The 23,443-nt window shown below is 41.6% G+C and overlaps 1 protein-coding gene across 1 annotated transcript in view; it reads right to left on the bottom strand.

The window, feature by feature from the left end:
• LOC118782867 (Down syndrome cell adhesion molecule homolog) overlaps positions 1-23,443 on the bottom strand; it is a 94,758-nt gene that overhangs the window by 61,780 nt on the left and 9,535 nt on the right. Inside the window, exons 5-8 of the mRNA XM_036536476.1 lie at positions 17,902-18,177; positions 11,885-12,163; positions 10,988-11,107; positions 4,838-5,017 (exon numbers count right to left, since the gene is read on the bottom strand). Coding sequence (XP_036392369.1) covers positions 4,838-5,017; positions 10,988-11,107; positions 11,885-12,163; positions 17,902-18,177 — 855 coding nt within the window. The remainder of the gene's footprint in view (positions 1-4,837; positions 5,018-10,987; positions 11,108-11,884; positions 12,164-17,901; positions 18,178-23,443) is intronic.

Genomic DNA, 23,443 nt, shown 5'->3' with positions numbered 1-23,443 from the left:
AACAGTGAATCATGATTTCACTAAAATAGATATTTGGACTAAAAACGGGTCTTGAATTAAGGTCAATGTTTTATCTCTTTTTTTTTCAAACTGACCCAGTACTGCTGACTAACATGGATGTATCAGCAAAAACTCAAAGTGACTTGAAAATTATGGTCATGAGATAAACATAGCATAGCAGAAAATGTGGTTTTGGTTTAGCAATGCAAGTGCATGTTTGTCATGCCAATAAAGACAGTTGAATTGCATTCAGACAGAAGCAGAGAGAAGAGAGAGAGACAGACAGGGAAAGAGAGAAACAGAGAGAGAGTTAGAGGGAGAGAGAAATGTTTCTTGGAAGAGTTTCATTGCTGTTAATTATCATTGTTATTTATATTGTTTGGGTATAATGCTTGGTAATGCTAATATTGTTCATGCCAGCAAGAAAACCAAGAGAGAGAAAAATAGAGAGGGGAGAGAGAGAGATGTATTTTCATGTTCCCTTTTTCCACATGGCAGCCCTGGCTTGAATAAGCAGTTCAGGATTTAATGGAGGGGACATAAGAGCTTAGCTGCCTGGCAGATAAGTGCACAGTTCACAGAGTGCTCCCCCTTGTTCGCGGTATTCACCCGGGCAGACACTCTGGCCCCGAGGACCCAATGGTGTCATGTGACTCTCCCTCCCCATCCCAGCCATGCAGTCTCCCCATCCAACATGCATGGGCCATTCTAGCCATGTAAGAGTGCAGAGGTGGACACCACAGCTTCAGAAAGTAAAAGTCCTGCCACATATTTGTTCTAGCCATTCATTACACCAGCTGAATTTAATCAGCACAACTCTTCAGCCAGGTAGAGGAGCTAATTAGTGAAATCATCTTGTTAAGTGAATGGCTAGAACAAATACGTGGCAGGACTTTTACTTTCTGAAGCCAGGGTGTCCACCTCTGTAAGAGTGTAGCTTCGCCTACCCCATCATGGGGGGAGCCATGCTGCCAATCATCAACTTACCAATCAGAAGGCTTAGTTCTCCACAGCAAACACTCTATGTTGGCTCCACCCATTTTGGGGGTCATGTAGCCTCACTCCTTCAAGGCCTCTGTCTGAAGCCTCCCATCACATAACACTACTGCGTGTGTACCAAGGTTATTATTGTAAACTGAAACTAAAACTAAGACGAAAACTAATGGCTTTAAAATATTTTCCTGAACTGAAATAAAATAATTTGCCAGAGGAAAGTGAAAAACTAAAACTAAACGAAACTAATAATGACTAAAAAAAACTAAATGAAAATAAAATAATAATAAAGAAATCATAATTGTCATTATCGTTTCAAAACGACGGACGGTCAATCCATTCAAAGCGGTGGATTTCTCAAAATTCCGTGTCTATCTATCAAAAACCTTTAGGTTGCGATAGCGTATCCGGGCCTACATTAGCTAACTAACGTATAGGCCATTAAGGGAAGAAGTTAAACATGTCAGGAAGAAAGAGGGTAAGTCCTGTGTGGGGCTATTTTGAATTCAATCCCGAATGTTTTATCAGCAAGTGTATTACATGTGGTGCCCAAATAAAGGGGAAAAATCCCACCAACCTTAAAGTTCACCTGCAAACCCATCATCGGCCGGAGTTCACGTCATTCATGGAAAAGGAGGAGGTCGAGAAAGAGCAGCATGGGTGAGGAATCTCAAGTCAGCAGTAGGCCCAGTCAGCAGCAGACCCTAACCCATTGTCTAAAAAGAGTGGAGATGTGGGGGACCGGTTCGAATGAATACAAAAAAAGGGAGAATGCGCTCATTAATTAAGTGACACTCTGCATAGACGGTTGGACTAAAAAGGGTTTGACTGCATCATTTTTGGGAATATCTGCGTGTTTTTATCATGCTCCCACCAACCAAGCTCAGCATGCTCTGCTTAGTCGGCCTCGTATTTGTCATCCGCATACTGGGGAGGCAATAGCTGAATGTATCGAAAGGACTCTACACACGTGGGAAATACCGGAGCACAAAGTTATGCTAATTGTCACTGATAATGGGTCTAACATGATAAAAGCCGTGGAGGTACTGAAGATGAGGGACAGACAAACTTCTTCAGATGGTGATACGCTGATCAGATTCCGAGGACGAAAATGGCGATGGCACATTCCAAGGTAAGTCAGCAACTCATTAAGCTAATATGGGCATTGGTCCCTGTTTGCTTGCTAGCTCTTGTATGTAGCGATACAGGCGAACAAGCATTTTAAAGCTCAATAATTTATTAAATATTAATAAGACGTCATGTGGGTAATTGATTGTTTTGCTGTGATAACAGAATCAGAATCAGAAACAGAATCTGCAGAATTGTTTCAAGATCAAGACTTCACGAGGTTCCAGCGCATGCCCTGAAGGATGCAATGAAGATTCCTAGTGCCCTTAATGTTGTCAACAAGGCAAGGTTGCTTGTTCAGGCTGTGAGAAAGTCTTCAGTGGCAAATGAAGAAATGATCAAACGGTATGTCTTATTATTTTTTCTTAATTTTAATTTGAACTTATTTGAAATAAGTTGAATTTTGTATTATTGATAGTTTGTTGTGCTCATTCAAATGTAATGCTCCATTACGATAAATGCTATGTATGATGACATTTTGGTATTAGCATTGTTTATTAATGTTTTTATGCTTATGTGTTTACATTTGTTTTAAGGTGTGGACGAACACTAATTAAAGATTACCCCACACGTTGGAACAGTATGTTCGATATGCTGAAAAGGCTGGTAGAATCCTTCATGAAGTCCTTCAGGAGCTGAGGATTGACACACTTCTAACCAGTGAGTGGACGAAAGTAAAGAATCTCTTGAGACTCTTAGAGCCTTTTGCCACACACACAGATCAGCTTCAGACAGATTCTCAATCTCTGTCTGATGTGCTGCCAGTATTGCTGAATCTTGAATCTGCACATCTGCAGTCTGTGCACATCTGACATCTGCAGTCTAGCAATGTGGAAAAGCAAATGGCACAAGTTCTCATAAAATCTCTGCGTGAAAGGTTTGCAAGCCTTCTGGACCCAATGTCTATCAAGTTTGATGCTACAGTTGCAGCAGCATGTCTCATGGACCCAAGTGTGTCCCTGGCACTTACAACTCCAGAGATGTTGCCTCTAAAGAGAGCAGCAGAGTTGTTTGTCCTTGACCAAGCATCAAAGTACAATCAGACAACAACTACTTCAGACCCAGCAGTGCCCCAAAATGCTACTGCTGCTCCCTTTCAGAAATACAAGTTCCTTGCCAAAAAATGCTTATGAACACCCAGAATTGACATGGCAGTGCTAATAGTGCCTCTCATGAACTGCAGAAATACCTGGAAGAAGTTGAGCAAGGAATTACTGCTGATACCCCACTTCGGTTTTGGCAAGGACGGGTAAATGTATATCCTAAAATTGCACCTGTGGCGTTGGATTTAGTTTGTGCACCTGCATCACAAGCATTTGTTGAGAGGATATTTTCTGTCTGTGGACTGCTATCATCTGGGCTTAGAAACAGGATGGCTAACTCTCTTGAACACAGAGTTTTTCTGAAAATTAATAGAAAGTTCTACAACACTCAACACACACAACTACAAGCTTGCTACATAGGACATAGGCCTACATACTCCACATACAATAACACAAATACAGCACAATTTGTTCATTATTAAGACACTGGAAATGCTCTTACTTTTTGAGCTGATTTAAAACAATACAATGCCAAATGGAAAGTATAGTTTGATAATGATCTTGATTTACTTGTTGCATTTTCCCTCTGTATTTTGGTAGTAGCTGGAGTTTAACAAATTTACAGGTTTTGACCTGAAAATTTATATTTTGGGTTCTGAAGGATTTTTTTAACCCTAGGTTAACTACACTGGTGACCATAAAAATGGTTTGATGTACATGGTTGAAATGTCACTGTGTTCTTGCCTTTTGTGTATGCATACACCCTAAGTGTGAAATAAATGCATCACATGGTAGCTTTGTCTTGGGATGTTCATATATTCAACAATCAGCAGAATATTTTTCATACCACACTAGTCCTAAAACTACTAAAACTAAAACTATATAAATTAAAATGAAATAGAAATGAGTCCACAAAATTAAAACTAAACTGAAACTACTTAAACCACAGGTGAAACTAACTAAAACTAAACTAAATTCAGGTTGAATACAAAAATATTATCAAAATAAAAACGAATTTAAAAATGTAAAACTATTATAACCCTGGTGTGTACTCAGCCTCTGTGCATGTGGCCCATTCACTCTGACTCTGCCAACACACTCTGAGACAACCTGGTCCATGTCAGTGAGCCAGAACTACATCACCACCGAGTTGTGGCAATGTTGTAGGAGAACATTGTGTATGTTAGTGGGTGATCTTTCCTAGGGCTTTCAATCCACATGAGGAGAAAATGCCCGAAAACCCCTCTTCCAATTTTTTTTTGGTTTGTAACAGCCTTTTTTCAGAGCTGTCCTTTGAAAACAGATAGGAGAGTTTGATTTCACTGGCTACCCACACCACAGATGCACTGTGTAGACACCAGGGCAAGTCCCTGAGGCTCTGATTTCTGCGTCACACCCCTGAGGTGTGGCAGGTACTCGCTTCTGCACGCTCCTCAAATCCACACAATACACAACTGTAAAATGTGTAACTACACACAAACTAGCAGAGGTGAAGAGGAAAACTCAAATAAAAACTATGACTGGAGTGAAGCCATCCTTAACCCTTCAGGTCCATCCCCATGAACACCATTCTAGTCCCCCATCCCCCAGCCCCCTGCCCCCAAACACCAGCTCCAGTTTACCTCTATCCCCAGCCTGTACCCCCTGCCCACAACCCTGCAAACAGCCCTTACTTTTGACATTGAGGTACATGGACTTGCTGACATCGGCTCCCACGTCGTTGCTGACTTTGCACAGGTAGTAGCCACTGTCCTCCTCCAGGACATGCTTGATGAGCAGGGAGCCATTGACCAGCAGCTGGATCCTGAAGCCTGAATTCAGGGCAATGGGCTGGAACTGAGGCACGCCCGCACCTGGGGGGCCGGGGGGGGGGGGGGGGGGTTCACAAAGATTGGGTATGAAAAAGGGGAGGAGGAAGAATCATCCAGACAACATGCCCAAACAAGTCTGTCTGGTGGCCATAAAGCATCCATCTGAGCCTTGGCAGGCCTGCTTCCTGAGAAACAGCAGCCGGCATTTGACAGGAACATGACAAAGGATAATGTAAGGACAATGTAAGTTGACATCGATTCAATGGCTTCAGTATGTTCACAGGTAACAGTGTGGTTCAATGTGCACAGCATACTGTATATCCATTACAGGGACTTCTATGACATCTTAACCAAATGCACTGCCAGAACCAGCGCCTGAGTGTTTCAGATTCACACATATGCTTTTGCTTTTGAAAATCAGACATCCAGGCTGTGTTAAACTGGATAATCCAATCTGGCTGTTTTTTTTTTAACCAGTACTCTACACATACAATGGTGAATCATCAATCCCTATATAATGTGGAAGGCTCATATGGTTCACTGTTCCCACTACATCAGTTTATCCACATCTTATTAAGATCCATTAAACTACAGTGCATCTGCACATCGATCTGTAAAAGGCCTGCTTTTTTGTAAAGGCCAACAAGTTTATCTCCATTTGACACATCCAGTCACACACATTACCTGGGGGTCATTTTCAAATACTTGATGACTTTCTCCACAAAAGTACAATTTTTTTCCCATAGTTTGTTGCATATACTTTATTTCAAATCTAGCACTGAACTGCACTTCAATATGAAAAATGCTTTTGGTAGGTCAACGCTTTATGGCTTAGACACATGCTGATGGACTATTTGCATTGGGATTTATTCAACATTACATTACAAAGCTTTCAAAAGCACTTTGTCCTGTCAAAGTATGTATCCTACAACTTAAATCTAAATCCTAGCAGCTGTGACAGAGAACTTAACTTGGCAATAGGAGATCGCTAAGAAGATGATGTGTGCATTAATCTGTAGACAAGATTGTGAAACAGAGAAACAAGATTTAAACTTGTAAATCCAAAGCTTTAAAAAGACATAACCTAGAGCAGAAGTGGAATTGCAAATGATTTTCCGTAAGTGCTGGAGGTATGTTTTTATGTTTTCTTTGCCCTCACGGCAGCTCTGCATTTTCACTCAGTTTAAAGGATTGAATCGTTTGTGGGTGACTGAGCCTAGGTAGGTAAAATGTAAGGTAAAGGTAAAATGTGCAAAATATAATTAAAGTAATGCAATGTATTGTGAACAGGTCTAAATGACTCACTGCTATTCCAATGTTAAAAGTATTTAATTATACAATGGAGCAGGTTCACTTGCATCTTTAAGGCAAAGGGAAATAAGATTCAACTGTGTCTTTGTGTTGTTGTGTGTGTTGCAATAAACAAAAATGCGCTCTTTAAATCACCCTTTAGACTGTATACAATTTCACTGCCTCGATATAATCCAAATTCTGAAGGTGAAACTTAGGAATGTTCTATTGTCAAATATTGTCTCAACACTTTAGGGAGGATTGGTTATATGAACACACACCTTCCTTTTGGATATTTTTGAATGCAAATGCATAGTGTGCTTCATTTTTAATCCAGCTTTATGCTGTGTGTCATCTGTTCATACATTTCATGCTGTCAGTGCTCAAATATTACATACGTTTAAAAGAACATTAGGAAAGGCTCCTATTTGCAGAATCCAATGTGACTACAGGCCTGGATGTAGACCAAAAGAAGCCATGCAACAGCAATGACCCAGCCCAAACTGCTGTTACAAATTCTGAGGCATTGCTTATAGGGCATTCTGGGAGTTAAACAGACCACATACCTCAAGTGGTCTGTTTCTGTTAAATGGCTATAAATTAAGGTGAGCTCACAGTGTGTTAGGCATAAGTATGAATTATCATGGAAATTAGTATGCAGTAAAGTTGCCTGAAAAAAGACAAGGGAACATTTAGTGTGCTGTGGGGGTTTTTTGGTCCTTAATTAAAAATGCTGTCAAGTGCTTGTGGTTAGTGAGGGGTCAAGTGGTGCCACTGTTTGGACTCTCTTGCCTGATGCAGACAGAACAGGGGAGAGAGAGAGAGAAAGAGAGAGAGAGAAGAAAGGGAGGGTGCCGAAAAAATCCAGGTTTGACACATTTATGGATTATGAATTTTGCAAACATAAAGGCAGAGGACTGGTAATGCTAATGCCATCTTTTCTCTCTGTTCTGCCTCTGTTGATCCATTTCATACCTGAGAGGGAGGCATGACCCAGCATCCCCCCAAAGTGGCAGCGGATTACAGGTACAGCACCATCAAAGGTGGGACACGGTCCTGGGCCTGACCGCCACTGTCAGCCTTCATTAATCAGAGAAGGTCCACTCGATCTGTAACTCTTCCACCTCAGACTCTACCCTTTCTCTCTGCCACATTGCTGCTGAAACCTGCAGCCCCAACCAGGGACAACTCATCCAGGCACATTGCTGATCTCTCTGACCTTGAACCATGGGGCACATTGTCCTTCACAGTACTTGATCTGGGTTCTGTTTCAAACAGCTGGGCATAGATTCAGTTCAATCCCTCTGCCCTCCTGATCCCCACTGATCTGAACCATCATCCATCCAGTAGCAACCTTAAATATCAGTACAGTATTGTACAGTACATACACTCACTGAGCACTTTTTTAGGAACATCTGTACACCTACTTATTCATGCAATTATCTAATCAGCCAATTGTGTGGTAGCAGTGCAATGCATAAAATCATGCAGATATGGGTCACAAGCCTCAATTAAGGCCAGGTTCACACTACACAACTGTAGCCCTGATTTTCCACTCGCGGACAGTTTTTGGAGATCACTGAGAAAAGCCCCAGATCAGAGGCAAATCGGCATTCACTCGGGGCTCGCAAATCTGCTCTCGATCGCTATGTGTGAATTGTTCAAAGACGCCATCCGAGAGACTCGCCGATGTCTCGATGTATCTGTCACGCGTCGCCGATGTCTCGCAGACGCGTGACAGATACACTATATGGACAAAAGTATTTGGACACCTGAACATTACACCAACAGGGACTGTAATGACATTGTATTCAAATACATATACTTTAATATGGAGTTTTGCAGCTATAATTGCACAAATTGCACAAACTTCTTTCTATTTGTTGTATTTTATACCTCTTTATTTATTTTATTCAATTTATTCTTTTGTTGTTTTTGATGTGTGCCGGATGGTGCAGTTGTGACACTCAAATTTCCTTCAGGATTAATAAAGTATTTCTTATTCTTATTCTTATTCTTATAACAGCTTCCACTCTTCTTGGAAGGCTTTCCACAAGATTTTGGAGTGTTTCTGTGGGAATTTGTGCCCATTCATTCTGTACAGCATTTATGAGGTCAGGCACTGATGTTGGACGAGAAGGCCTGGCTCGCAATCTCCGTTCCAGTTCATCCCAAAGGTGCTCGATGGGGTCAAGGTCAGGGCTCTGTGCGGGCCAGTCAAGTTCTTCCACACTGAACTCATCAAACCATGTCTTTATAGTCCTTGCTTTGTGCACTGGGGCACAGTCATGTTGGAATAGAAAAGGGCCTTCCCCAAACTGTTGCCACAAAGTTGGAAGCATAGCATTGTCCAAAATGTCTTGGTATGCTGAAGCATTAAGATTGCCCTTCACTGGAGATAAGGGGCCTAGCCCAAACCCTGAAAACAGGTGTGGCAAAATACTTTTGTCTATATAGTGTATCTAGCAGGCTAAATATGTGGACCTGTCGGGGAGTCCAAATCCTATAGTGTGAAAAGTGTTGTGAACCAGTTGTGACTGGCAGTGAGTGCAATGACGAGCTACAGCCAATGAGAGTTCAAGACATGGGGTGAGGGGAAACCTGGGGGAGGAGTTGTACAACATCAACAAGTAAGGCTACAACAAAAGTTCCACGGTCTGCTTGCACCCAAGAAATGGAGGAAAATTTGGTTGAACTTTGGCAGGAGCACCAATGCCTTTTTGACATTTTCAAAAAATAATAAATTCCTGCAGTACTGTGAATATGAATTCATGACTTAAGACTGTGACTCTTACATTACAATTTAATTACATAAACAATATCATTTATAGCAGTACCCTGTCAAATTACAAATATTGTGAGATGAGATTTTGGCCATATTGCTTACAGAGCATAATATCTGTCTACAGTAGCCATTTTTGGAAGAAAAAAATCCCTGTCTCACGTATAATATCGTGTCATTCCCCGTGTCACTTCTCGCGTGTGTTTTCGTGACAAAACATAGTGTGGAGACCAGACAGACTCGTCCTAGATTCCTCCTGGTGAAAGATCTTGTAATGTGTGACCCCCTGTCGCTGATCAGTCATGTAGTGTGCAAATCACAATGACTTCAAGATTCCCAATTATAAGACAGCAAGTTGTGTAGTGTGAACAGTACAGTGATCTGACGACTTTGAAAGTCATGTAGTGTGAACCTGGCTTAATGTTCACATCAACCATCAGAATGGGGAAAAAATGTGATCTCAGTGATTTTGACCGTGGCATGATTGTTGGTGCCAGATGGGCTAGTGTGAGTATTTCTGTAACTGCTGATCTCCTGGAATTTTCACACACAACAGTCTTTCTGAGTTTACTCAGAATGGTACCAAAAACAAAAAACATCCAGTTCTGTGGATGGAAATGCCTTGTTGATGAGGGAGGTCAACGGAGAATGGCCAGACTGGTTCGAGCTGACAGAAAGGCTACAGTAACTCAGATAACCACTCTGTACAATTGTGGTGAGCAGAAAAGCAACACATTGCGCAACATGTTGAACCTTGAGGCGGATGGGCTACAACAGCAGAGGACCACGCTGGGTTCCATTTCTGTCAGCCAAAAACAGAAAGCTGAGGCTGCAGTGGGCACAGGCTCACCAAAACTGAACAGTTGAAGGTTGGTAGAACGTAGCCTGGTCTGATGAATCTCGATTTCTGCTGAGGCACACAGATGGTAGGGTCAGAATTTGGCGCCAGCAGCATGAATCCATGGACCCAACCTGCCTTGTGTCAACAGTCCAGGCTGGTGGCGGTGGTGTAATGGTGTGGGGAATGTTTTCTTGGCACACTTTAGGCCCATTAATACCAATCAATCATCGCTTGAATACCACAGCCTATTTGAGTATTGTTGCTGACCGTGTGCATCCCTTCATGGCCACAATTTACCCATCTTCTAATGGCTACTTCCAGCATGATAATGCACCATGTCACAAAGTAAAAGTCGTCTCAAACTGGTTTCATGAACATGACAATGAGCTCAATGTTCTTCAGTGGCCTACCCAGTCACCGGATCTGAATCCAGTAGAACATCTTTGGGATGTGATAGAACGGGAGATTTGCAGCATGAATGTGCAGCTGACAAATCTGCAGAAATTGCATGACGCAATCATGTCAACATGGACCAGAATCTCAAAGGAATGTTTCCAACATCTTGTGGAATCCATGCCACGAAGAATTGAGGCTGTTTTGAGAGCAAAGGGAGGCCTTACCCAGTATTAGTATAGTATTCCTAATAAAGTGCTCAGTGAGTGTATGTATTCCCTTACGTAAAGTCTCTGAACACCTTGCTTGCAATCATTAGCCATTCCTCTTTGATCCCAGTGAGGCATGCTGACCAATTGGCGGTGACTGCATAAATGAATGTGGTATGCAAGGTTCTCAGCTGCAGCACACCAGCATACTCCAGCTGCTGCTGGCACACATGGTGTTCGAGAGATAGGATGTTGTCCATTGGCATCTCAGCCTTGGGCTTTCAGGAAAACATGGTCCAAAATGAGGCCATGATAAATCCTGTGGCAAACCAAATCAGGGTGCTCTTTGAACCATCCTCCTGCAAACCCTCTATGGCATCCTTCTCCATGGTCTCAGACAAGACTCTCCCATGAGCCTCATCTTTTCTCAAGCTGACCACAAAGCCCATAATGCATCATCCAATAAAATAGAACCTGTGGCGTAATGAGATCTTTACCTTTGGAATACTCCCACACGATTGTGGGGACGGGGTAGCCCACCGCCGAACAGTTCAGGATCACCGCCTTCCCATAAATACCATCCTGGTCCCGTGGCTGCACCACAAACCTTGGGGGAACTGGGCAGGATGGGTTCACACAAAAAAAGAGCAGAAGATTCACCAAAAGCCTTTCACCAAAATCCTGGAAGGGTGTGGGATTGATACCTGCCAAGTTTTACCAAAGACTATAAAAATGGCATCCATACCTCTATTTCGCCCTGAGAATGAAAAAGTAATGGCTTGTTGGGTTAAGATATGTTACTGTCTGAAGAATGTACTGTATTTACATAACTGGTGGTTTATGCCACAGACATCAGGGTGAGCTCTGAGTTTGGGAGACATGCAGCTTGTACATGACTCCTACAGGATGTCCATTATTCCTAAGCTAGAGTCACAACAACAGTCATACAGCATATGTACGTATATATGAAATAGCTAACAAGATACCAATATATGATAAAATATGAAATATAAATCATTCTTAATGTCAATGTACAGAATACATAATATTGCATGTAAGTGGCAATGATGAATGTTTTCTAATATGTATGGTATATTTTATACAGTACCAATTATTTTTCCCTAACATAGGGTTTTAGGTCTAACTTTCTCATGATGGCAATGTTGAAAATTGCAGCCCCTGTTAAACATAACCACAATGTGCTTTGTCCATTTCTCTAAGCAGTGACTGTGAACCAAGGTTTGTTTTCCTGACCCTTAAATTTTTCGCTAATTTCATCATCCTACAGCTGAAAATTGTTGAATAGGATGCACTAAATGTATGACTGCCTTCGATCTGGATCTGAACTAGCAGCTCTGCTGTGTCTCGTTCTGGTTGATGGATGGTCCCCTCACCCCTGACGATGAGCTGGCTCTGGTGCTCCACGGCAGCAGCAGCATTGCGGGCAATGCAGGTGTAGTTGCCATTGTGCATGAGGGACAGGTTGGAGATGCGCAGCGAGCTGGTGAAATCAATGTTGTCGATGGTGACGCCCAGGCTGGCGGGGATCGGTTTGCCGTCCTTCTGCCAGTTGATGAAGATCGGCAGGTCACCTGACACCACCACACAGGGGATGAAGACCCGCTGACCAATGGAGAAGCGTGGGAACTCGAAGGGCTGGATGAAGGGGGGCACTGGGAGCCAGGGAAGACGTTTGATGTTACACATAGGCTGACAGCACAGCAGAACAGTCTCTGGCCTCAGTCTGATGGTGGCAAAATCAGTTGACAGTATGTGTCACACTTCAGGGAACGTTACGGACAATGAATATATCTAATATATGAATATATCTCTAATATGTCTCTAATAGTCTTTGTCTCATATAAGAGGAAAAAAGTAAACATGAACATGTTACAATATTTGCATTGTAGTTTTTTAGGAATTTTACAGTATACATATCTGATTATAATTAAGAAAACAGGATCATCATCATCATCATTAACATTCATTATTCATTAACATCATTAACAATCATCATAATCATCTTCTACATGGATGGGAAAGTGGAGTAAGGAAAGCTGCTCAGCGGAATATTCGTCAGAATCCTAACAAAAGAATATGAATTTGAAACAAACTAAACAGTCACGATGTTTTATTAAAATGACACGGGGGAGGAGGCAGCGCTACGCTAAACTACGCTCAAAGCGCTCGCCTAGTTCTCGGTGAATTCACTGAAAGACGACCGGCTCTCTGGGGAGCGCGCCAGCCGCGCTTAGCATCAGCCGCTTTTTGAGAATCAATGAGTTAAAATAACATTGAAATAAGCGGCACTTCAGCACTTATCTAATTCACAACAAAGCAGCGATAATGGACTCCCGGGATTCTCTCCCGGCTGCCTTGGAATTACAGCCATCGGTGGAGCCAATTAACAAGCTCAACGGCGGTGCAAGCACCACATAGTGCGCTTCCCTCTTAAAAAAAAAAAAAAAAAAATTGTACCACTTCTCGCACACTGCTGCCTCACTCCTGACGAGAGACTATGGTAAAATAAGTCTGTTAAAATATGAGCAAAGTATAACCTGGAATTGTTAGTTCTCTGATTAGTACATTTGCACAAGTTCACAGAAGATAACAGAATTTTTGCACAAAATATCTGTTATTTGCTTTTCAAAGCATATCTTTAGGGTCTAGAAATTCGCAGTTTCTGTGGGGTGAAGAACTGGGGGCACCAAACTCTTGGGGACAGATAGTTGTGTTGTTGTGTACATCTGTGCCTACGTAAGTACTATGCCTCGGTTCAACTTGTTGCATTAAATGGTAAATGGACTGCATTTATATAGTGCTTTTCTACTCATTTTGAGTACTCAAAGCACTTTACAGTTATATGCCTCACATCTACCTACCAGTGGCAGAGGCTGCTATATACAGGCTTACCAACTAGCCACTGGGAGCTGTTGGGGGTTCAGTGTCTTGCTCAAGGACACTTTGACACTCTGCCAGGACGAACCAGATTCAAACCAGGGACCTTCCAATCCCCAGTCAACTGCTCTACCTCCTGAGCCACTGTCGCCCCCGACATTACAATTGTTTATAGAGAGAGGAGGGTGATATGCATTCTTACTCAAAGCATGTTGTGTGTGCACTGTAGTCATGATCGTGTTCGTCTGTTATTTGTACATAAAGTGTTTGTTTGCGGAAGACAACACGTTGGTGTAACAGAGTCAAAAATGAATATAGTTTAGTGTGTACTTCACCAAATTTACTGTCAGTTAAACTGGTTAAACTACATGTTTGCTGAAGACTCCTACTGGCTGAGCTGGTGAGACTGATGTGTAGCAGTAAAACAGTGACCTCCCGTGACCTACTTGTCAGACATTTTACGCTGTCTGCGAGGTAGGTCACAAGACAGATGTTTGGATCATAGGCGTCATTTACACCTTCTTGTCGTGGCCCATTTTGTCCCCACCGCTTTAAAAGGTGTGAACACGTCCAACCCATCGTTGTCCCCAGCACTTTTCAAAACAAACTGGTTTGGATAGATTTTAATATTCGAAATCTAATATTAATATTAGATTTTAATATTAGTTATAGAACGTTTTGTTCTTAATTTCAATTTTACTTGTTTATAATGGCCTACTAGCCAAACAGAATGTATACGATGGAGCTCCACTGTTGCAGAGCAAATAGCAGATGAAACGATTATTCTCCAGCTAGCTAGCGTCATTTATTGCTCTACATGCATGCGGTGTGGGTGCAGTGTAGTCATAACGGTACTAGTGATGTGCAGTAGGCTACATGAACAAACAAATCTTTTTGAACAAATCTTTGAGGTGTACTGACTACTGAATCGCGAGTCTAAAAGATTCGTTCCTTCCACTTTGCCAACATGCGTGCTGATTAGCTGGCATAGCAGCTATAACCCTCCCTCCAGTGGATATTAGCTATGCAGTCTGTCCATGAAGCAGCCTATCACAAAACTGTATCAGCAGCAGGATCTTGACAACAACTAGCCAATGGCTGAAATGCTAAAACACTCGAAGCACCTCCCACTGGCCATCTCGGCACAGCAGCTTAGTCACTATGCTGACCACAGTGACTACAGCATGTGACTGACTCTGGAAGACTCAAAACGCCCCCACTGTGTACTGAATGACCTGTTGACAAGTTCTCAGTACAATGGTTCGTTCAGACTCAAAAGATCCAGTGACTACAAAGACTCTAAACTCCCCCTACTGACCTGATGAACTGTTGACAAGCTCTCAGTACAACGGTTCATTCAGACTCGAAAGATTCACTGTGTTGACGATGGGGGGGGGCCAGAGTATTCATGATCTTCACAGCCTGGGGTGTGAAGCTATTTAGAAGCCTGGTGGTAGCAAATGAAATGATTTGTTTAAATAAATAATATTTGATCTTCAAAAAGTCTTTTGCCAAAAAAATGTTAAAAAATGAGGGGTCCTTTTCTAATCAGGGACATTTTATTATATTCAGCTAATATGTTATGTTCTCTGCCATTTTTCCCATGATTTTGGATTTTTTCAAATACTCAAAAATGGCACTCCTCCAACAGCATTGGCACTTCTCATTGCAATGTCCCAAGAAGGCACACTGCATTTTATGGCACTGCTTATGTTTAAGCTTGACATATATGTAGTGGGGGCAGTGTGGTGGTGCAAATGGGTAGCAGTACTGCCTAACATTATGGAGGTTTCAAGTTTGGGGTGCATCTGCATTCAGTTTGTACCTTGTCCTTGTGTTCATGTGGCTTTCCTCTGGGTATTGTGTTTTTTCTACCACAGTCCAAACACATTCAGGTAATGTCAATTGGACATGCTATATTGCCCATAGGTGTGAATGTAAGAGTGGGTGTCAATGTGTCTGTGCAGCCTGTGATAGATTGGTGTCTTGGTCAGGGGTTGTTCTCATTAGTTGTCTACCTGGTGGCCCTGAGGTGCTTGGCCCCTTCATTGCTGCTCGCAGCTATATTTTTAATTATGATGCTTAGACTAGGCTACACAATATATTGTAGTGGTTGATAGTTAGCCACTGCTGCTAAAGAAGTGTGTGTTCCCATGATTCTTTTTGTTTTTGTCATTACCTTTTCTTTATGATTAATGTTCTTCCTTTAAGACTTTTATGTAGGCTATGTTACTTGGTTGCACAAATCGTGTGTGTGTGTGTGTGTGTGTGTGTGTGTGGGGGGGGGGGGGGGGGGGGGGGGGGCATGTGTTTGTTTGGTGTGTTTAAAGATAGCAGAGGCAGTGACATGCCTTCACTGTCACATTACAATTTCAGTGGTGACTGCAAGTATATTAAAATGTTTGGGCCCAGTTTGTTCAAAAGTTGTAAAACAAAGTTTTTCGCTTCGGATATAAGCATGGATCTTTTTTCCTCAGTGCATTTTTTTAGTTTCAACAAACAACATGTACTTATTATAGGAGTACGCGTTAAAATGTGGGGTTCTATTACCTTCTTTCCAAAGTATACTTTGCGGCTGCATTGAATAGCATGGTGCAGATTCACGTAATGGATATTACGATCGAATTATTATTAATTTCATTGACATTTGGTTTCACACATGCTGTTTTGCCGCAGAGCAGGCTAATAATGGACATGATGTTTGGAACAATGTAGGGTAATTTTTAAAATGCTATTCACAGATTCATGTATGCCGCCCGACCGGATATGGAAATGAACGAGTCAAAGATTCTAATCATTTTATTGTACTGAATGAAAGGAACTGAATCACTAAAAAGAATCATTTTGAACACCACTAAACGCTACACACTAGGGCCTCCTGCGGTCATGGACAGAACCGTGTCCTGTTCTTAGCTGCACATGTGCACTAGCATAAGGTGGCAGCCCCTTAAGCATTACCGTACGTTCACACCGGGAGCGATGAGAACATCAAAGCGACCAGAAGTTATTCATTTTCTATATGAGCCAGCGTCTCTTGGCAGCGAGCAGCGGCATGACTGTTGGCAGCTTGTCTTGGGCGGTGTGGGCGTCAAAATAAAGTTGAAGTCTGGGCAACTTTATGGTAATGAGCTATGATGCGGTTTGGCAGCAACCAATCAGAATTTAGAAGTGCTCTCTGCTCAAGCATTTGGAATGAACTTGTAGCCACCTATTTCATCTACGTCAGAACATCCACTTCTTTGACAGCGTTGTTGGCAGGGCAGCCAGAGTGAATTTTGACACTTTCGCCGCTACTGAGCCGGTAACAACGCTGTCGAAGAAGTGGACGTTCTGACATAGATGAAATAGGAGGCAACAAGTTCGTTTTGAATGCTTGGTCTTGCAAACATTATTTAAAGGGGCTGCAAAGCATACAAACGTGTCGACCAGTCTCTTTGTGCCGCCTGACCACAAGTAGGGTATATGTTAACCTCATGAAATCTTTAAAATGTGAAAGTAAGAAATCAATCGATGAAGGAAAAAGTGAACAATTATAATTACATGTTTGGTAACAAAATAAACTAATGAAATAAACTAATTAAAAGCCATTTGTGTGGTGTGACTTTTGTGTTGACGCTAAGTGCTAAGTCTAATTTCAACATGCAGTTTACAGGACACATTTACTAGCCTTGGTCTTTAACATTAACGTTAATTTGTGTGTAGCCCATCAATCTCTCCTCCATTGTGCTTGGGAACTAATGTTTGGTTGGAACAAAAGTTTACACGGTTGTGTTCGCTAGAATTCTCTAGAGCAGAACAATTCTAAATTCGAATTGGCTGCCGCCAAAATGCCTCATAGCTCATTACCATAAAGTTGCCCAGACTTCAACTTTATTCTGACACCCACGCCTCCCAAGATGCGCCACCAACGGTAATACCGCTGCTTGCCACCAAGAGACGTTGGCTCACATAGAAAATGAATGACTTCTAATCGCTTTGACGTTCTCGGTATGAACATAGGGTAAGGCGACCTACTAGCTCAGAGCCGGATTGCATGCACTACGGCTGTGAGAGAAGCTCTGCACTGCTTAACCAAGAGTAGCGTACCAATTGCACGCAGAGAAAATATGTGAACGCATAGCTGTACAAAGTCTGTAGGTTTAGTTAAGTCACATTTATGTTCAGGGAGAGATCTCCGATTCCACTGAAATATCCATGCAGTTGTGGTATTTAATGCAGTGGGAATTGTTCATATCCATGACTGTACTGACATAATGCCTTGTTCCTGCTCATTCCCTTGCAGGAAACCACACACCCACCACACACACCCTCCCCACACATTCAAACCCCTCAATTAAGCTCTTAATCGGAAACCTGACTCCTGTGTTCTGACCAACACACCACTGCGACTGCAACCTTCTCCTGAACCCAGTTCACGGGTGAAACTGCCCCCTCAGTTTCACCCCTCTACACCCTCCCCTATTCCCATGCCAGCTGACTCTCTTGTGGTGAGACGACCCGGTCCAAGCCATACCTTTTACAGCGACGTGAACGCTCTGGCTGGTCTCCAGCTGGGGCTGCACCAACACGTGGCAGGTGTACTCCCCCTCGTCCATGTCCTTCTGCACGTCCGACAGCTTCAGGGTGCCATTGTTTTCAAAGGCACGCTGGCGGTGATTGAAGGGTAGCAGGTTGGAGTTCTTGTACCACTTGATGGAGTAGTACGGGTAGCCAATGACGCGGCAGTGTATGTAGGTGTCCCTCCCAGCTATGGCTGTAATGTTTTTCATCGGACGGATGCTGGCAGGCCCTTAAAAGGAACAAGGAGAGAAAGAACTCTCTTTAAAATGGTTTGGGGACAGGGAAGCATTTACGAGAAGGCTTCAGGCACTCTAATTTAGGCAAGGATAACGGCAACCGCTGGTAGGGTTTACCACTCCAGCAGAGATCAAGGTTGTAGGAGAGAAGACTGTGAGTGCTGGATCTGCATGAAGGGAAGTTTAAAGGTTAATGTTCTGATGACCCGATGCTGAAACAGAGAGGAGAATTTAACCGACATTTCAAAATTATTTTTCTTGGTGAGTTTTCTTTTAAAAATGGTTGTCTTCCCATTGAAGCTCACACATTCCAATGCCTACACAATCAAAAATAATTTGAAGGTTTTCAGCAATCATATCCACAAGACAGGTATAGTGGATAGAACTGAACTGGGTCCTCTCCCTGGCCTAACTTCCCAGATTCCAGCCATATTGATACAACATAAACCTTTTTAGCTGTTTTCATGATCATTGCAGTTTATTCTATTCACATTTACCTGAACTACTTTCCAGGCTGTCTATGGTAATTGCCAAATCCACACATAGACAAGTGCAACACATGTTACTGAAGTTCCAAAGATTCAGGAGGAGGATTTTCAGACAATCTCTATACAAGTAACCAAACCAAGACAATCCAGTATAAACTATAAAAACTCCACTCACCACTTAATGCCATCCCTCCTCCACCTTTCTTTCCCCTTTTTAAGACATTCAAATGGGCTGTCAACAACCTCAGCCTCATTAAATTACGTTACTTTCATTTAGCAGACACTGATCCAGAGGGACTTACTTACATTGGTTACAGTTTTTTATTTATCTTTTTACAATGTCATTCATTTATACAGCTGGATATTTACTGAGGCAATTGTGGGTTAAGTACCTTGCCCAAGGGTACAGCAACAATGCCCCAGTGGGGAATCAAACGGACAACCTTTCGGTTATGAGTCCTGCCCCTTAACCACTGTAAGAAATGACAGCATTCTGCCCTAAAATGTGTATTCCACCAGACATGATCTACTTTGAATAGCCTGTCATCCCAAATGGCTTGATTATCACAGAGACACTGACAGGATGGTCCATACCTCTGCCAACGTCCTAACAATGGGGTCAAGCGAGACAGTAAACAATTATAGAATTGGACCGGGAATGGGCAATTGAGAGCCTTCCCGAACAAATTAGTATCCTGACCTACTCAAACGAATGGTATCCTGACTTACTCAAACACAGCATTCTGATGTCATTATCATACAGGCGATAGGTCTGGTTCATTTACATCAAGAGCATAACCTAAACTGCATATATTGGAATTGGTTTGAACAATCAGGGTTCACTCCGACACCGCTGAACCCGAAGTGAGTGCTTTTTGCGTGCTTCGATACTGTTTTTCTACTGAATTAAAGACAGACTTTTACATCAACACACATTTTTTTTCTCTATCCTCATTTTTCTCAAATGCAACCTTCATGCTTTTATTGTATGTAAATTCATTTTTACTGGATGGATCAAATTCCAGTCCTATCATTTCTATCTTGTTGTCTATTAAAGATGATGAGACAGCTATGGGGTTTCTGACCTCACTGTCTATCAGAGTATTTGGAAACCAGTGCAGCAACATTTGAAATGTGTTCTGTGGGTTCTTCAGCAGGTTGTGCTTGTACAGTACATTCCAATGCAGCACTATGCTGCACCACCCCCCTGACTCTTTCTGAAGCCTGGTCATTGGCTAGCACATGGGCGTTTCCATGACAGCTCCCAGGGCCTGCTCTTCCTGAGGTATTTTTGCACAGCCAGAGATAAAGATCAGCACCACAATCAGTCACAAATTGTAATCAAACTGACCAGAAAGACATCTCATAAATATCCAACACCTGTAATATTGTTTTCTAAAACATGCATTTTTCTGTTATTTAATATTTGACATACAGTATATAATATGTATAATGTGAACTGCAGTGCATGGCAGTTGCGCCCACTATTCCTACTCGCTTTACTAAATTTTTACAATTAATTAAATATTATTGCATTTTAAGTTTATGATTATTTGTAAAGTGCTTTGAGCTGCATGTTAATGTAAGAAATTTTGGAATTCACATGTCTGTTTGAGGATATATGCACATATGCTGTGATTTTTAAATAGTCAATTCAATCAGTCAAACATGCATAATATGCATGCAGATAAAGTTAACAAAGATAAAGATCTTTAAAGATAAAGATCACAAATCTCACTAAAGATGAAGGTCAAATAATTTCTGACTTCTTGTTCTGTTTTTCTGAAAATAGTGAGTCATGCATTCAAAAGTTTTCTGCTTTTGTGGCCAGGTTGTCAAGAAAGGCATTATAAACAAGGATATCAGTTATGTATATCCATACACTTGTGCACATAATCAAACATGTGCTCTCAGCCAGTCAGTCAAAGGTGGGGTTAAAAACCTGCTTACCTTCTAACAGACATTTGGGTCCATCTCATTGCTTAAGTATTGTATTAGGTTAATCTTCCAACATATCAATGCTAGGATACATACTCACAGACACATATTCCAAGGGCTGCTCTACCCTCGTACTGGAGGGCCACAGTATCTGCACGGCTACTCTACCCTGGTCCTGGAGGGCCACAGTGTCTGCAGGGCTACTCTACTCTGGTTCTGGAGGGCCGCAATGTCTGCACGGCTACTCTACACTGGTCCTGGAGGGCCACAGTGTCTGCAGGGCTACTCTACGCTGGTCCTTGAGAGCTGCAGTGTCTACAAGCTTTTGTTGAAGCTACAAAGCTTTACTCTCTGAGACAGCTCATGTAGACAGACTGTTATTTCCCCTAGCCCTGACAGAGACAGTGATTTAAGAGAACTTGAACTGTACCCCTTTAGACATGGAGTTGTGTGGATGTGAACTAAAAACTGTAGAATTAGCTTCAGGAAAATAAAGGCATTAGAACAGGAATACTGTCATAAAATTATACCCGAGGATCTGCAATATTAATAACAGATTAATGTAGAACAAATGGGGACAAGAAAAAGGACAGAGCTGAGCTGACTGAGGTGTACACAGCTGCATTTAGACTGACAAAATAGGCCCGTAGCATAATGATGAGGTAGACATATGTCAAACCATTTTAACCTTTTTTATGTTAACTGCAATCAATTGTAAATGTTGGCAATTTTTATCATACATTTCCAAAATGTAGTAGATATCAAAGACAATACTAAATAGCCACAATTGATGACACTCATAATTCAACTGAAGATATGTGTTGCAGATCTCAGTAAATGAATTGCAACAACTGCATCTACAACTAGCATTTTAATTTACTACAAATGAATTACAGATATTGTCAAAGTGAATTTCACATAAAACATTAATGTGCACGCACACACACACGTTTGTGTGTGTATACAGTGCCTTGAAAAAAAACTTTTTTCACACAAATAATATACACAACCAGAGATTTTTACTAATTAGACTGAGATGTTTTTTTTTTGTCAATCACTCAACTCTGCAACAGTGCAGCCCAAATATGAAATAAAATGATAAACCATCAAAGAATAAAAAATAAATAAATAAATCAAGAACTGAAATGTCAACAATTAATAAGTATTCATCCCCCTTCTTTAGTTCTTGGTTGAACCCAGTGTGCGAAATACCGAGTGACAATCGGTGGGTACCCCCTACCCATACCTGCCAACACTTAGGTTTCAAAATATGGGAGTTTTTTTCCGGGGGGGGGGGGGGGGGGGGGTGTGGCTGGGGGGTTGAGGATAATAAATTAATAAATAAATAAATAATTGTATGTAGTTTGTGGATTGTTATTTTTTTTTTTTACGATTTGATATGATAATACTTGCAGATATTTCATATTAGCCTTTATATCACAGGAAAAAAAAGATTGTGTCTTATGAAATTATGTTTTTACATGTATCTCACCATAAAATGCTGGCAGTAGAGATATATTTTCATAATTGTGGCAGTTGAGATATCTTTTCATAATTGTGTAGGGGAGATTGTCTGGAATCCAGCAATATCAGAAACATGATGGTGGGATACTCTATGACTAAGCAATTTGAAAAAAATATGTGCTTAGTGCCTAACAGAAATAAATGTCATTGTTTTATTCACTGAAGTCTTGTCACCGAATCATTGGATGAAGAATGTACTTTATTTTATGAAAACCTGGGCATGTCTTTTGACCACAACTTTTGAATCATTGCAATGAAAAGCAATGTGTTTATTTTTCATACGAAGTGGGATGTAATGTCAGCCCTATGTTGGAGACAATGCAGAAATTTGCTGCGATTTCACTCGACAACGCACAGAGAAACAACCAGTTTCATCGGAAAGGGTAAGTTCTGGTGTTTATTTCGATATGCAGTATGTTGTGAAGCGATAGGGACTTCGTGATTTATTCAACCGAGAAGCAGGAGTGTGAAAATGGGTGAAGAAATTAGTAAAGATATTACTTTGCAGAAGTTTGATCTGTCTTCATAACCTGATTACTTCGGTATGTACAAATATATAACTAGCATCATTGTAAAGCTCCAGTTCCGCTCTTTCTTGTGATGTGTTCCATATCTATGCAATGACGAGTTCATGAGTAATTCAAACAAGAGTAATGGGTGTGGAGATGGACGCAGAGCTGTATGCAGATTGTAACTATGATAATTTAAATTTGATGTAAATTCAAAATTATTTTTCTCGCCAACACTTCGTTGCATAGACAAGTAACTAGCATCATTAGCGATGAATACTTCGTGAGAAATTCAACCGAGAAGAAGGGATGTGAATTTGGAAGCAGGCTGCATGTGTCGGGCTTTAAGGGTTAAAAGACATTTTTAGTGATAATTGCAAGTGACAAATATTTTTTTTTAAAGATTTTTCCAGAGATCCCCCAAAATTTTGTTGTTGAGGCTTTCAGGGGGTCTCAAGTGTCAATCAAGGGTTCTCGGACCCCCCCCCGTATTTCTCCCCCTGGTTGAACCACCTTTTGCAGCCATTAATCCTTTTGTCAATTTTGCACAACGAGATGGAGCAATATTAGCCCATTTCTCCTTGCAAAATTGCTCAAGCTGTACCAGGTTAGTTGGGGAGCGGCAGTGGACAGCAATTTTGAGGTCTTTCCACAGATGATTGATGGGGTTAAAGTCAAGACTCTAACTGGGCTTTACACCACACATATCTTGAACCAAAAAGTTCCACTTTAGTTCCACCTGCTGCTGAAAAGCACCCCATAACATCATGCTACCACCAGCGTATTTCACTGTGGGGATG

Source organism: Megalops cyprinoides, chromosome 9 (genome assembly GCF_013368585.1).
Source record: "Megalops cyprinoides isolate fMegCyp1 chromosome 9, fMegCyp1.pri, whole genome shotgun sequence".
Taxonomy (NCBI): domain Eukaryota; kingdom Metazoa; phylum Chordata; class Actinopteri; order Elopiformes; family Megalopidae; genus Megalops; species Megalops cyprinoides.
This window is presented reverse-complemented; position numbering and strand designations above follow the sequence as displayed.